We start from the raw sequence: 15,585 nt of genomic DNA, 5'->3' as shown, positions 1-15,585 counted from the left end.
ACTATGTACTTAAAGAAAGGGGGCCAAAATACAAGTTTGCCCAGAATGCCATTTTCCCTAAGGTCGGGCTTGGTTATAGCCATGATGGTCTAAGAATTATGTGAGAAGCAAGGATTTTTTCAGGGGTGGTTTCTTTTATCAGGCCAACTGCATGGTTGGAATAAAGTTAGACAGACTTTTGAATGTAAGACTTTCTTTATTGGCTCTGAGGAGAAAAGAAAGCGGGCAATCAGAAACTAGAATTTCTAATTCTCACTTGAGTATTCGTTCCTCACAAACAGGATGCCTCTGATAATATACAACATGTGAAACTCCACTTGAAAAATGACGATACACTTACCAAGAACAGTGAGCTTAGCCGCAGAGGATTTGCCCATAGCTTCCACTCTTATCTGAGAAGTGTCATCAATAGAAAGATTTTTAATTGTAAGTGTATGGAATTTGCCATCATCTGTCATTGAAACAACCTTGCTGGTATGCAGTCTTTGGTCATTCTTGAACCAGATAACAGGGATATTGTCATGAGACAATTCCACAGTAAACACTGCAGTCTCACGCTCCTTTGCTGTTACATCCTTGAGGGGGGTAATGAATTCTAGACGAATACCTATACCAACAAAGCATCTAATTAATGATTATGCATCATTGTTTACGAATACAAACAATTCAAAGACAGCTATCAGGTATATTTTCAGTTGAAGCGTAAGACAAACAAACCTTCAATAATTAGTTTAGCACTTGTTCTTTTGTCTTCAGCTTCAAACATATATTTAGCTTCATCCTCAAATGCAACTATTTTAATAACCAGAGAATGTTTTGTGCCATCTGAAATAATTTCAAACTTCTCATCGCTTGTGATCTCTTGTGTGCCTTTCAACCAACGGAAAGTCTTGGGTTCTCTAGACACCTCACATTCAAATCGGGCTTCATCCTTTTCAAAGACTTTAACATCACTGAGTGGTGTGATAAAGATGAGAGGCAGTTCTGAAATAAAATAAGATTATCAGTTTAAAGATTGGTTTCTATTGATTTTTTTTGCTAGTTAATTTAAGAATTTTTTGTAAAATGCATTGAAAATGTTGGCAGTACCTTTCACTTTCAGATTAGCTGCACTTTTAGCATTTGCAGCCTGGAAGGACACTTCTCCAGTCATATCCAGTTTGCAGTTATAAAGGATAAGAACATGCTTCTTCCCATCCTCAATTATTTCACAGTCCTGATTTTAAGGAAGAAAAAAGCATTATTTTTAAGGAACCTCTTATTACTATTGGACAGTTTGTTTTTTAAAGTGTACTTTGTGACTTAAAAACAATGAGAGAGTCTTACAGGTGAAGGTGTTAAAGTTTCGCCTTTTAACTTCCATATAGGGCGGACATCAGGCTCAGAGATTTCAACTTCAAAACGTGCTGTTTCACCAACAAATACCTCCACTCCATATAGGGGTCGCTCCACTTTTATTAAACGAGCTAAAATAATAATAATAAAAATGTATCATAACTGGCTTAATGTGAGCATTGAAATGTATAGTTGAAAAGGATCTTAAGAGGTCACGTAGGTTATTCCCTTGTTCTGATGCAGTGTCAAGTACAGTGCTGTCATCAATAATAGATGTTCATCTAACCTGTTCTTAAGAACATCCACTGATGGTATTCTACAAGTACCTCCATAGGTAACCTAATCCAGCATAGTTAGAATTTTTTTCCCAATATATAATCTGAAGTTTCCTTGTTACAAATAAAGTCAGTTATTTCTTGTGCTACTCTTCATGCAGAATAACTTACTGCCAACCTGTTTAGAATAAACTTTTACATATTTGAAAATGTACTCTCTCCCTTTTAAACAAGCACGCTTCTTTCATTCTCCCCTTAAGAGGCGTATTTTCTAAATCTCTGCTAGCTTTTGTTGTCTCATTTGCATGGCTGTTAGATAGCAACATACAGCTGTGAAGACTGGACACTTACAAAGTCAAAGAGAAAATGACAAGCATTTAAGATAATGTGCTACAAAAAGTAGTTGAATGTTTCCTGGACCCAAAACAAAGATCCAAAACAAAGATGTAAAGATGAAAAAGAGAAAATGAGGCAGTATGGGCATGTTTTAAGAAGAGACAGAAACAAAAAAAAAAAACCCTAGAAAAGGCTATCATAGAAGACTAAGCGCCAGGGACAAGAAAGAGGTGACTTAAAAAAAGATGGCAAGAAGACATAGAAGAGATGACTGGATTACATAGAAAAAGAATGGTAAAGCCAACAACAGACAAAGCCAAGTAGAGAGCATTTGCCCATTGTGTTGCTAACCCTCCTGACAAGGATGGTACTTGATTTATCTGTACTTTCTCCAGTTCTCCTACAATAGGTTACAAAATTTTTAGTTTTCTCCAGTAGGTCACTTACGCTCAATGTTGACATTAGCTTTCGTCTTGTCAGTTTTACAGTCGCAAACATAATCAGCCTTATCAGCATCTCCAACCTTCTTGATTTTTAAGATACGGCGCTTGCCATCAGTCTTCATGGAGATTCTGTTGGAAGCTTTAAGTTCTTCACCATCTTTGTACCATTTCACTGGCACATCTTTGCTAAGTTCACACTCCAGAATAACATCATCTTTCTCAACAGCAGAATAATCTTGTAATTTCACAGTGAAGTATGGATCAGCTTCTACAAATGGCAGTTTTGGTGTGAGACAATTAGTAAACTTGCAAGCCATCGCTAACTGAATACATTTCAAAATGTAAAATAGTATTAAAACATCAATGTTTTGACACCACTTCTTTAAAAATGCATATATAGTATATATTTACCTAAGACTTTGAGTTTTGCCTTAGTGTGCAAACCCTTGACTTCGGCCTTTATCTCAGAGATATCGTCAAGTGTCACTTCCCTGATTTCTAATTTATGAATCTTGCCTTCTGCAGTCATAACAACTGTTCTGCTTGTGTGGAGTTTGTCATCATTTTTGAACCAAGTCACCAGCATATTTTCATGAGACAGCTCAAACTGAAAGTGAGCCGTTTCCCCTTCTTTCACTGTTTGATCTTTTAGTGGTGTGATAAACTTCAATCTAATACCTGTAACAAACATTGGTTGTAAAGATATGGGCTACTCAGGTTGATGCAGTCTTTATAAATCCCCACACTATCTTCTTAACAATATACTGACCTTCCACAAACAACTTTGCTGTGCTTTTCTTGCCTTCAACTTCAGCAGTGTATTCTCCCTCATCATCAAATTGAGAATCATTGATTATAAGGATGTGCTTCTTTCCATCTGCAATAATGTCAAATTTGTCTCCAATTTTGATGATGTCAGTGCCCTTAGACCATATAACGTTGGCTTCTCTGGTAAGGACACATTCAAACCTAGCCTGACGTTTCTCAGGAACAGTGACATCTTTTAGAGGCACAGCAAAGTCAAGTTCAATTTCTGGAAACAGAACAAAATTAATAGTTTTCAAGTGCTCGATGTGCAATTGGGCCAAGCAGATATTTTGCAGCATGCACTATTTCATGTACCTTTTACTGTCAGGATAGCTGTAGTGACTACATTTAATGCCTGGTAGAGCACTTCACCAGCTTGTTCTAATTTGACTTTGTGTAATGTTAGGAAGCGTTTTCCTTCTTCAGCTTTGATTTCACAAGTCTAGAGAAACAACACATTTTGGTGAGAAACTGGTATTCTAAATATAAACTACTGGACTTAATTAACATACAAAATAAATGCTCCCAGTCTTATATAATGTATGGCAAATACTTTCCCACCAAGTACAGAGTAATATTCTGATGATAATGAATCAACTAATTCAAAAGGTAATAATAAAAAATAAAATAAACCTTATGACCTCACATTATTCACAACTTCACACTTATCTTTTTTATGTTAATGCCATGCTAGCAACGTACATGGGACTAGATATTTCTATGCTAATGTGAGAAATGATCTATTGTTCCTGTAATACAGTGAACCCTTGAAAATTACTTTATGTTATGTGTTTCTCTGAGAAATATAATTCTCTGAGATGGTCTAAATTGTTAATCGCCATAAAAGTTAATCTTCCAAATTTCTGCGTTGGGCAGATCTGGCATATGAGCTTAACATTTCACATGTGACTAACATAAAGGGTGTTTTCATATTAAATGAATTCTATAAATTTATGGATGCTTACAGGTGAGGGCCTCAGGATTTCTCCTTTCAGTTTCCATTCTCCAGGAACATCTTCCTCAGAGATTTCTGCATCAAAGTTTGCTGTTTCTTTCTCATAAACAGTAACATCCTCAAGTGGTTTAAGCAAGTCAACTTCACGTTCTGAAATTCATAAATAAAACAGCACACAATCTATTAATCAGTTTTAGGACAATCACAGCAGTTCAAATTTAAATTTTTATTTTTCTTATAAAATGACTGGAAATAGATACAATAGTCAAATACATAAAGCAATGTAGGCATATAAATTCATTAGATAATACCAATGAAATCTTCCTTACCACCAAGAGTGAGCTTAGCTGGATATCTGCGACCTTCAATTTCTACTGCATATTCACCAATATCTTGAGGGGTAGCATTCTTAACTTTGAGGAAAATGCGATTTCCTTCTTTCAAGACCTCTGTTTTGTCTGTTGGTTCAGCAGGAATTTCATCATCACCTCTGAACCATTTAATATTTGGTGTATCCTTGACAATCTGACAAGTGAAAGTAGCTGTACCCTTTGGTTTCACATGCTGATCTCTTATAGGTTTCACTAACCAGTCTCTTATAACTTCTGTGAGACAAGAAATAAATAAAATTGATCATTTATACAAAACTCTATAAAAGGAAGGGAAAATGAGTTTTTTGGAATTTAGATTATATTTGTCCTTTAAGAAATGAAACCTATATACCAGTATAAAGTGGCAAATAAAATATTATAATTTGAAAGGTGCACATACAGTTTACAGGGCAGTATTTTCCCCTCATCTCAATAATAGACATTATATATATATGCAAAGTAATAAATTCCCAAAGTCTTGCCCTAAATTTCTGGAGGGTCATATTCCTAAGAAGGATCTATGTTAGAACTGACAAAAACCTCCAGTAATTCACATCCACCTAAGGGGAAACTGAGGGATGTGCATTTATTTGATAAAATTATCCTCTAAGTACCCAGCAGATTAGAGGAGTTAGTTTTTCCTATAACTTTGCTAGGAATTTATCAGTACCCAAAATTAAATAATAATTAATCTATTGTCTTAAAATATATAGTTGTCAAAACTAAATCAACTTTACCTTGCAGGATTCATAAGAGTGAATTGCATCTTTTTAACGCTCCTTTTCAGGGTTTTTTTGTTTAATTTTTAAACACCTTAAAATCACAAGAGAGCAAACAGAGTTTGACTTGGATTGCTTACCTACTACCTTAACAGAAGAAGAACATGAGACGTCAGTATTTTCCACAGTCACAGTGTAATTGCCGGCATCAGAGTCATTAGTATCAGTGATGGTGATGGCATGCTGCAGTCCAATAATGCCCAAAGCATACTTTCCAGGTACGCTCTTGATAATCTTCCCATCCTTCCTCCAGACTACGTCTCTCTCTTTGTTCAATTCACAGCTCAGATAGAGAGGTTGTCCTTTGACCACTGTGACTTCCTCTTCAAGAGTTTTCACAAAACGTATTGGTAGTTCTGGGGAAAGGGGAAGGGCAAATGTGTTTCATCTTCTATACACGAAGTACTGTCTAGAATAGTAATTTATATCAAATCAAAGTACAAAAAGGTCAGTGGAAACTAGAGAATGCCTGTCAACAGTTACCCAAAATGCATTAAATGTAAATATTTATAATTGTTCTTTATAGCTAGCCTTTGAGTTGTTGATCAATCTGAAGCATATTCAGGGTGCAAGGAAATACCTTCAACAATTAGTTTGGCTGTAGAGGTCTTTTCTTTGTTTCCTAGACGTAACACACAAGTGTAGTCTCCGGCATCTGAAAGCTGGACATCAATTATATGCAGTTTCCTATCTTTGCCATCAGCAATAAACCTGTGTTTTGGACTCTCTCGGATGTTGCCTCCATCTTTCATCCAGCCGGTAATTGCAGTAGAGGGGGAAATAAGGACCTCAAAAATTGCTGAAGAACCAATAGATTCGGCTTCTGTCAGGACTATGTCCTTCATTTCCTTGACAAACTTGAGTGGCACAGCTTTAAGTTGGTAGGTGAATGGTGGCTCCTCAGGAGGTTTTTCACCACCACTTCCTGGCCTTAGTTTTCTCCTTTCTGCGTCTGCCGGTGATGGTGTCTTTTTGGCTATAATTCAGATGTGGAAATGAATAAACTGATCTAGATTTAAGGTTTTGCTTGCATACATGCTGTTGAGCTGACTGGGATGCAGTTCAAGGAGTCAGGTGCTTAATTGCCAATTTTACAAAATTGGCATTGATGTTAGAGCATAAAAACTGAACAGTCAAGGCTAGATTAAACAATGTAAAACTCTACCTGTCTTGCATTAAAAGCACAGGCATTTTGCTTCATGCTGAAAGGATCAACTGGCTAAATGCATAATTTAAATCTGAAATGTCCTTATTGACCAAGATTTGTCACCTTTTTTTTAAACATTTTTCCTCCCTGACCACAAAGTATTCACAGCAAAGCTCAATTTGCTTTATCCAGATCAAGGAAAAACATAACCATGCTCATGGGTATTTAACCTGCGTGAAAACCTCTATAGAATTTTTATTTAATATTTTTATTAATCTGCATTGTAAATGCATCCATCTGTTAAAATAAGCATGCCAAAGCAAACAAAGTTAAATTCCACATTCTATGCTAGTGGCTGAATCAGAGTAAATTTTAAAATTTAAAATGTGGTTTCATTAAAACTATGTCTTCAGAAGTAGGAAAAATTATGCCTTTTAATAAATTTTGGTTAGCTAAGAAAGGCATATTATCTGAAACTTAATCAAAGTCCTGCCATTTAGAGTCAAATTTAAAAATCTGCTGTCATGCCATTTGTACCACAAAAAGCTGTACGTTAAGTTTAATTAGGAGTTCAATCATGCAGACTTTTCAGTTGTTTGCATGTTATATTCTACCTCTTACCTCTAATTGGACTTATCCCTTTGCCAGGTTCCTCTTTTGGTGTTTTGGCCTCTGAAGTAAAACAGCACTAGTATTAGCAACATATTAATAATCAGGTTCAAGTAGACTAAGTAACGAATTAAGACAATTTTTTTTTACAAAATGGGATTTTTCTCTTCCTCCTGCCTCTGTACAGATATGTACAGATATGGAGGCAGACAGAACATAAACACATATATATTTATACAACTTATACTCTCAATATTTTGAAGAATATGATGAATACTTTGAAGTCAAGCATCTAAAGCTGCATATCCTATGGTAAACTTTGAAAAGGGTAATTTAGGAACCCTCCTTCCTGGGAGTGTGTTTTGTCAAAAACGTTCATAAGAACTGCCTGACTGAGTAAGACCAAGGTGTCCCTCTATTCTATCTTTTACCATGGCCAGTAATGGATTTCCATTGTTTTCTAAGACTGGCTAAAGCTGTATGTTAAGTTTAATGTACAGCTTTAACAAACTGACTAAAGCCAGTCTTAGAAAAAAAGCCAATCGTGGTCTCAGTCAGATTCAGTCATTCACAGTCATTCAACTTTCAGTTAACATTGTTTATCTGATGAAAGCAAAACAAAAAAGCCAAAAATAACAAATATACAAATACAATAAATAATTAAACAAATTGTAATCACCAGCTCTGAAGGAAGCAACAAAACTTGTGAAATCAATGATTTCTTAAAGGATGGCAATAGAAAAATCTACCGTTCAACATGCAGAAACCCATCCTCCCATCGCTACTGAAATGCCACAGAGATGTATAAATTTAAGTACAAGTTAAAAAGAAACACTAATAACATTCTCCCTGATTCATAATCATCATTTGAAATAAAAGTAATTTCAAAGTTCACAACCAACACAAATTTCATTGTCTCCACAAAATACTGATTCTGACTAGTGCCCGAAGTCCATGTCTGAACCAGCCACCAGTCAGTAGCCTAGGTATTTCTGTCAAGTTGCATCCATTTATAAACATAATACATATTTTACAAACTAACAAATATAAGTTGTATAAATTAAATACATGTTAAAGGGGAGTGTTAGGGGTGACCCATCTGCTATACCTGGCCATTCACAAGTAATGACAGGTCATCCCTGACTTACAAAAATATTTGCCACACTAAACTGCCTATTACCAAGTGTTCTGCATATGTAAAATAATTGTTGTTAATGCCTTAACAAAGTCAGGAGGAAGGACACAGATTTTAAATGCAAGAAATGGGAAAATGAAACAATAGTATGAATAATATGTGAGCTGCATGACAATGTGACAGCAATGATTTAAGCTACCTCTAAAACAATGTAGGACTAAGACAATGAGTACAAGTTACATGAATATATGTTCACATAGTACACACATGAGAAGACAAACAAGTAGCAGGATGGTTGAATGCCTATGTAAGCCATTGAGATGATAGGTGGAATATGAATGGTGCTGAAAGACGAAGGCAGACATGAAGATAAATTATATTTCTCCCAAAGCATGTGATGTGTACTTTCTGTGGATGAGTTCACCAGCAGCTTTCCTCACCTTGCTTTGCATCAGATTTTGCAGAACCATCCACAACTTCTTGCATCTCCCTGAATTCCTCCAAATCCCAGTCCTTGATGCTACCATCCTGATCAGTAAGATGAACAAGTTCTGGGCTCCAGGTTTTTCTTCCTTCTTCAGCTGGTTCTTTTCTTTTTGTTGGAGTAATAGTCTTACCTAGGCTCTGGGAAACTGGCACTTCTTTTACAGGCATTCCTTTGCCAGACAGCTTTTTGTCTGTAGAAGTTTTCTTTTCTGATTTCTTGGTGACGTGCAAACTCTTTCTATGTTTAGCTGCTGACTTTTCATCTGGTATGCCTTCAACAACAGAGACTTCTCTTCCAGAAAGTGTCAGGGTATCTATAACTAAAGGAGATCTATGTTTTTCAGTTTTAGGTTTGGTCACTTTTTTGGGAGCCAGTGTTTCTCCTTTTTCATCCTTAGTGGTTTGGGGAGATAACTGAACTTTTTCAAATCGCTTTTTGTCATCTTCTGACATTCTAATAGGGCTTTTCTCTAATGTTACAGTTCTGTCACTTATCTTATCTCTAGATAATTTTTCAAAGTCTCCCAAAGACTCTTCAATATCCCTGCCTTCCCCTGGAATCACAGTTTCAAATTCTTCTCTCTCTGCTATTTGTGTTTCAGGGGTTTTAAAATGTCCAATTTCATCTTTATCTAAGAGTCCCCTTGAAGGAGTTATGACTTTCTTCACTGGAATAATCCTTTTTCCTACTTCTTTTTCATATAGAAATACCTGCTCAGTCAACAATGGTTCTGAATCTTTCTCTTCATGATGAGTTTTGATGGATTCTTGTTTTGCAAAAAAAATTTCATCAGTTTTCAGTTCTGTATCTTGTGGCTTGAGAACCGAATCTGTAAAAATTCTGTCAGGCTTTTTCCTGGGAATCTCCTCATCTTCAGTGGGACTTGCCATGCCCCTGGCTTTTTTCAATACTATTTCTATATCCTCAGAGAATGCCAAATAATCTAGGTGCAGATTCTCATCCATCTCTTCTTCTTCAAATGCTTCAATGTTTTTTACTGTTCTGCTAAGAATTTCAGTTTCCCTAGTTCCAGAAACATCAGGCTTCTTGATACCAAATTTCTCTTCTTGGTGAGTTTTCTTTTTTCTGCCACGGTCCCTCATGGATTCATCCAGTGGAACTTTTTCAGATTCCTCTTCCTCATATTTTATGGGAAACATTTCAGGTTGTAAACTTATTTTGGTTTTTCTCTCTTCTTTTGGAACATCTTTCTGCTTCTGAATCAGAACATCAAGCTCTCTAGGAGCATCTTTAGGGAGGGAAAATAATTCAATTTCTTTTTCTTTTTCATGCACAGGAATCTTTTCCTTTGCTTGGAGGAGAATACTGGACTCATCAGGAAATCTATCATTTTCATCTTCCCTGTGAATTATTAATTTGATTTTCTCTTTTTTGTCTCCTATGGCACTTTTTTCAATGTGGTCAACTGCTTTGGGTTCCTCATCTAATTCCATTTTTATTGAAGGTTTCCTTTCTTTATCTCGCTCTGTAGAAATCTTTTGTGAAGTTATATGTGCTATATTTGGTTCCTTTTCTTCAGGAAGTTTTACAAAATATTTAGGAGGTATTTTCTTTTGACTACCTTCTGGTTTAGTTTCAAATGATATCTTTAATTCAAATGGTTCTTCTAGAGTATCCCTGCCAGCCACTTTATGGCTTATACTCTCTTTTGAAGACAAATATTGATCATCAGTAGGAGACACCTTCCTTAACACCTGTGATTCAATCTTGCCATCATCCAGGGATGTCATTTTACTTTTCGACTTCAGTATATGTAGTACATCAGGCTTTTCTGAAGCTACAAAGGTTTCACATTTAATTTACAGAGAGTTAAAATATCATCAGAATAAGAAGTAGAAACAATAAGATACTTTAAGATAAATGTCCAAGTTACACCTGAAATAAAATGAACATAGAACACCTTTTCAGAGCACAAAATTCACAAAACGAAGATAAAAATAAAAGACAGAAATAACACAGAGGACTGGTTCTTATACTGAACTGGTGATGAGCTTTCACCTCTAATGTACAAGTTTAAATCCAGTTTAGATTTGTTGTAGTATAAAGATTCTGTTCTCTAGTGCTTTTCTGATAAACTATATGATATAGGTTGATGGTGTCAATCTGGCTCTTATTAAATGGCTGTCCATATAGGCAAACAAATATCAAATTAGCAGGCTTGAAAAGTGGTCAAGGAAAGAGTAAACAGCATGAACTATATTTTCATTTAAAAATGAGGCTTCCCTGGTTCATAGTTTAGTTATATACTGATGGGTACACTGTGTGCGCCAGTTCTGTGAATGATGCTCTTGATTTGTAAGCACTTAAGGCAGGAATAGAATTTTCAAGTGTGTTTGTTCATCCTGGGTCCCTGATCCTGCCTGAAGCCTTTGAATGTTATTATAATATTCAGATTAAATAAAAAATATTAATTCTGGAAAATTTTTCTCCTTGTGTCACTTTTTGTCAACACTCAGAAAGACAAGTTGCAAACTGGAAAATAAAAAAAAACACAGCAATTCACAACATGTATGTACAACAGAAAAGCTTGAATCTAAATATAGCATACTTGCTACAGGTGATAATAGACATATGATAAAAACAAAAGTAGGGCAGGATATACAAAACGCACACAATGAACGGAATACATATATTTCATTACATAACAGTGAATAAAGAAACCTATTTCATCCCCTAAAGACAAAAGCACAGACTCAGCCTACTTCTACAGCTCTAGAACAGGGATTATGTTTTTATTAAGTGAGTCTCAGTGTCTAGCACAAGGAGATCCTGTTCTTTGAAGGGCTATAGGGATGCTGAAAATGATAAATGATAAGTAGATTCAGCCCTTAGGTGTCCTGTTCTCTTCTAAGAATTTAATCATCTGAGTATGTGATGCAGAACAGCAGTACAAATTGTTAAATACTTTGCAGAATCAGTATTAATACCTGGTTTCTTTCCAACCACTGGTGTGGTCACTGGAGCTGTAACAGGGGCTGGTTCTGCTGGTGGTTTGGGGGACTTCAGAGCTGTAAAAAGAATTTAAATGTTTTCATTTATTTGAATTTATAATTATTTAAAACTACTAGACAACTTTTAATGAAATGTTCTGGAAATGTTCATATATTTACTCCTGATGGTGCTAATAGTTTCCTGAACATACTTTTACCAGGAAATTGTTCAACGATAAAATGCAAGATTTATAGCATTGTGTGCAGGTATTCCTGTTTACAGAGCTCTTACCTACTGCAGGTTTTGGTTCAGGTTCAGGACGCGGAATAGCTGGCTTAGCTTCTGGCTCTTTAAACACAACAAAAACAAATAAGTTAGTATACGTGCCATAACCTTGTTGAAACAGCTGCAAAGTTATCTTGCTGAAGTGGGATATGTTTATGACATTCTAAAACTCAGACAAAGTTAATGCAAGACAAACTTTCTAATTGCATTTTTTTTATCTTGGCAAGCAGCAAAGGTAAACATTCATAAAGTAAGATACAGGTTGCTCACTGGAAAAGAGATGACTTTTTCAAGCATTCCAGAATTTAAGAGAAAATAAGATCCAAAAGAGTGCAAAGAAGATAATAAAGACACAGAAGTTATGCCTGCATGATATTAGTTTAGCTCCTCTAACAGAATGTTCAATGATGGATGCAGTTTAGTTTCGGCAATCAGGAAAAGAATGCTCCATGTTTATACCTTTTGGTGGCTCAGGCACAGGTTTCTCCTTTTTCGTAATAGGTGGTGCCTCAATTTTCTTCTTTGGCACTTCTGGGACTTTAAAAAAATATCAATGTTTATTTTGAAAGATATGTTTAAGTGCTTAGAATTCCTAAACACATTAGCTAATGTCATTTTAATATTAGTGTAAATTTACTATTTTAAAGTGTGTTAAATTCTGTATATGTAATAAAGATTTCCATTCGACCCTGGGATTAAGGTACATATATTTTAGCAGTAAGGCTCAGTTGAACTAGAAAAAGAAAACAGACAACAGGAAAAGTATTTACAAGATCATACCTGAAAGAACTATGGGTTCACTTTAATCTGCACGTTGTTATATTTGCCTTTACTTTATAACATATTTCTAAAAGATCTCTTGTATACAATGAAAATGTAGATACAGAAATAGACACCCACAACCTTGTTTCAAACATCCTGAATTGAGATTTGTTTACAGTAGAGTTTTGATTCAACATTTTGTAAGTAAGAAGCCATCTGTAAAATTCTGATCTGAATCTAGGTTTGGATACTGAACCTCACAGTACTATTAAAAAGTGGGATTTTGTTTGGATCCTTTCCCTACTCAGAAGCATATGCGTGTGATCTTGATTTATACCTTCAGGTTTCTTAATCTTTTCTACTGGTTTAGGCACTGGTTTTACTTCTGGTTTAGGTTCTTTCTCTGGCTTAGGTTCTTCCTCTTCTGGCTTCTTTCTAGGAACTTTAAAGAGAAAGAATTTTAGATTTTAAAGCATTAGTGAACAAATAGATTAGTGAAAAGATTGCAAAATCTATCTTTGATTTATATTAGTTTAAAAGAGAAAGAATTCAATATAAAGAACTGGAACTATTGCTACCTTTCTACAGAGCAAATAATTATGAATGGGTTGAGAGCCCCAAATTTTAGGGAAAGTGGTCATCATTGTTCTCTGCCCTGGAAGAAAGTATGAACTCTGTACAGTTGGTGGGTGTGGAGGGTAAAGGGAAGGGGACAAAGCACAACATGGAGAGGAAGAGGAATAGGGAGAGGAAGAGGAAGAGGAAGACTTCCTAGGGATAATGGCCAAGGATTTTCAATGTTCTGCTCAGCCTTCCATGTAGATCCTTTGGATTAGCTGGCTTTCTAAGCTATTCTGCATGCAACCACACTCTCTCTCAGAATTGAACATTAGTTAGCATTACTTAGGAATATGACTGAGTGGATTTAAATGCTTTCTTTTTTATATCATAGCCAAATTACTGTACCTTTTTTTAGAATAACTTCTTCCTTTGGTGGAGGAGTAACTTCAGGAAGTATTTTGCGGGCCTTCTTTTCAAGTCCTGGCACTTGAAAGAATATTATTTCAAATTTAAAAATAAGTTTGTACCAGTAATAACAGCTTCCAAACAACTAACTATTCAAGTGCCTAAACCAAATGCTGACTTATAACTAAGCTTTCAAAACAGACTTGAAACTATTAAAAGTGTTTCATTTAATACTTTTCCCTATAACAACTGTATATGCTTGTTTTGATGATCCATGGTGAACTAGGGATTTTCATGAAAAATAACAAAATTAATGTGTGAGTCTTCACTGACTACCTGCCTTGTATGCATACCAGCCCAGCCACTGGCTTCTTTACTTTTCAATCCATCCAGGAAGAGCACACACCAACTGCTGAAACTTCCTTAGCCTGACGAAGGGTTTTTGAACCCGAAAGCTTGCTTAATAATTATTTTCCAACTATTTGGGTTGGTCTAATAAAAGATATCAGATTCACCCAAGGAACCTTGTCTGAAAAGCTATGACATTCCAAATTAAGATTTAATGATAACATTATTTTTTCTTGCCAACATAGTGGATCTCATCCTTGATCTGCTGTTCTACCTGCTTGTGAATTTTTTACCTATCAATTTTAGCTGGACTGTCAGCCTATGCTATTCTTTAGGATCATGTTATCTAAGTTTCTAAGATCTGAACAAAATCAGGAAAATGCAAAAGACCCCCAAACGTCTTTTATTCTCCCTCTCTCTTCCATGGCCATTTTCATTATAGAGTTTCATCGCTTGGAATCAGCTAAAAAGAATGTTCTGAACCCCAGACTGCCTATCTAAACCACAGTCTCCCATTGGAAATTTCTTAACCTCCCATTCCCACAACAAAAGCATCATCTGTTTCAACACTGACTGTACTGATATGAGAAGTTTACTTTAATCCTTAAGTAGTTATAACAAAATATAAGTTCATAAGATGTTTGTAAGGTGGTAGTCTCCAAAGCTTACTGCACAATGCTTGATCACTTATGTACATGGAAAATCTCTCTGTCAAAACTAAATTCAACTTAATACAGATGGTTATATGTGGGTGCTTGAACAATGCTAAAATTCCTATCTAATCTACAGTCAATGTGTGGTTCATAAGAATGTTTTCACTTGAGTAAACACTGCATAATCACATTCTTCTCTGAAAAATAGATTTTTTTTACCAATACAGTAAATGCAGTTTAAAAATCGTATTAAATAACCTAAACATATTTATTTCACTCTGCATGGATCTCTCTAGGACTCATCCTATTTTACTCCCTTCCCCTACTCAGGTCTTCAGCATCTCCTGAACTGCAGGATGGGAAAGAAATGTGAGTTTGTATCAGAACTGAAAGAAAGCAAACAGAGTACAATTAAGATTGGTTATAGGCTGGCGATGTACTCCAGATAAAAATAGTTTATTTGGGAGCATAGTGAAGAAAAAGAAGAATGCCAAGAGTACCCACAAGAGTCAGGAATGAGAATAAACTTTCCCTTTATCTGCTAGATACCTTTAGCAGGAGTGAGCTCCACTTTGGTTGGTTCCTCAGCAGGCTTCTCAGGCACAACCTTCTTTTTCAGCTCAGGAGCTTTAAAGAAAATACATTTGATTTTTACTTCATATATCCTGAGAGCAAAACTAGTACAAAAAAGATGGAAAAATCCTTGTTCCAGAAAAAACAAATAACTGGTTTACAGTAATTACATAAAAGAAAGAAAACAGGAGAGACAAACTACTGAGTTTTTTCTGAATAACTGTGCAGAGTTGTAAGAGGATCCTTAATGTCCATGACTGGCCCTAAGATTTAATTTGCATAACAGCACCAGAGAACTGTTTTGGGGCTGTTTCTATAGAAATGAAAATAGGAATATGTTTTCAGATATGTAGTACAGTTTAAAACA

General features: G+C 35.5%; 1 protein-coding gene across 1 annotated transcript in view; it reads right to left on the bottom strand.

Annotated features, from left to right (window-relative positions):
• TTN (titin) overlaps nt 1–15,585 on the bottom strand; it is a 281,827-nt gene that overhangs the window by 104,536 nt on the left and 161,706 nt on the right. Inside the window, exons 176-195 of the mRNA XM_059726268.1 lie at nt 15,195–15,272; nt 13,645–13,725; nt 13,016–13,120; nt 12,376–12,453; nt 11,923–11,979; nt 11,774–11,788; nt 11,628–11,708; nt 7,069–7,120; nt 5,882–6,282; nt 5,382–5,657; nt 4,481–4,756; nt 4,162–4,301; nt 3,512–3,638; nt 3,159–3,422; nt 2,801–3,067; nt 2,394–2,657; nt 1,327–1,466; nt 1,090–1,216; nt 718–984; nt 341–607 (exon numbers count right to left, since the gene is read on the bottom strand). Of these exons, the coding sequence (XP_059582251.1) occupies nt 341–607; nt 718–984; nt 1,090–1,216; nt 1,327–1,466; nt 2,394–2,657; nt 2,801–3,067; nt 3,159–3,422; nt 3,512–3,638; nt 4,162–4,301; nt 4,481–4,756; nt 5,382–5,657; nt 5,882–6,282; nt 7,069–7,120; nt 11,628–11,708; nt 11,774–11,788; nt 11,923–11,979; nt 12,376–12,453; nt 13,016–13,120; nt 13,645–13,725; nt 15,195–15,272 (3,363 nt within the window). The remainder of the gene's footprint in view (nt 1–340; nt 608–717; nt 985–1,089; nt 1,217–1,326; nt 1,467–2,393; nt 2,658–2,800; nt 3,068–3,158; nt 3,423–3,511; nt 3,639–4,161; nt 4,302–4,480; nt 4,757–5,381; nt 5,658–5,881; nt 6,283–7,068; nt 7,121–11,627; nt 11,709–11,773; nt 11,789–11,922; nt 11,980–12,375; nt 12,454–13,015; nt 13,121–13,644; nt 13,726–15,194; nt 15,273–15,585) is intronic.

Source organism: Alligator mississippiensis, chromosome 4 (genome assembly GCF_030867095.1).
Source record: "Alligator mississippiensis isolate rAllMis1 chromosome 4, rAllMis1, whole genome shotgun sequence".
In the NCBI taxonomy this organism is placed as follows: domain Eukaryota; kingdom Metazoa; phylum Chordata; order Crocodylia; family Alligatoridae; genus Alligator; species Alligator mississippiensis.
Note: the sequence above shows the minus strand (reverse complement) of the source record. Positions and strands in the feature narration are given on the sequence as shown.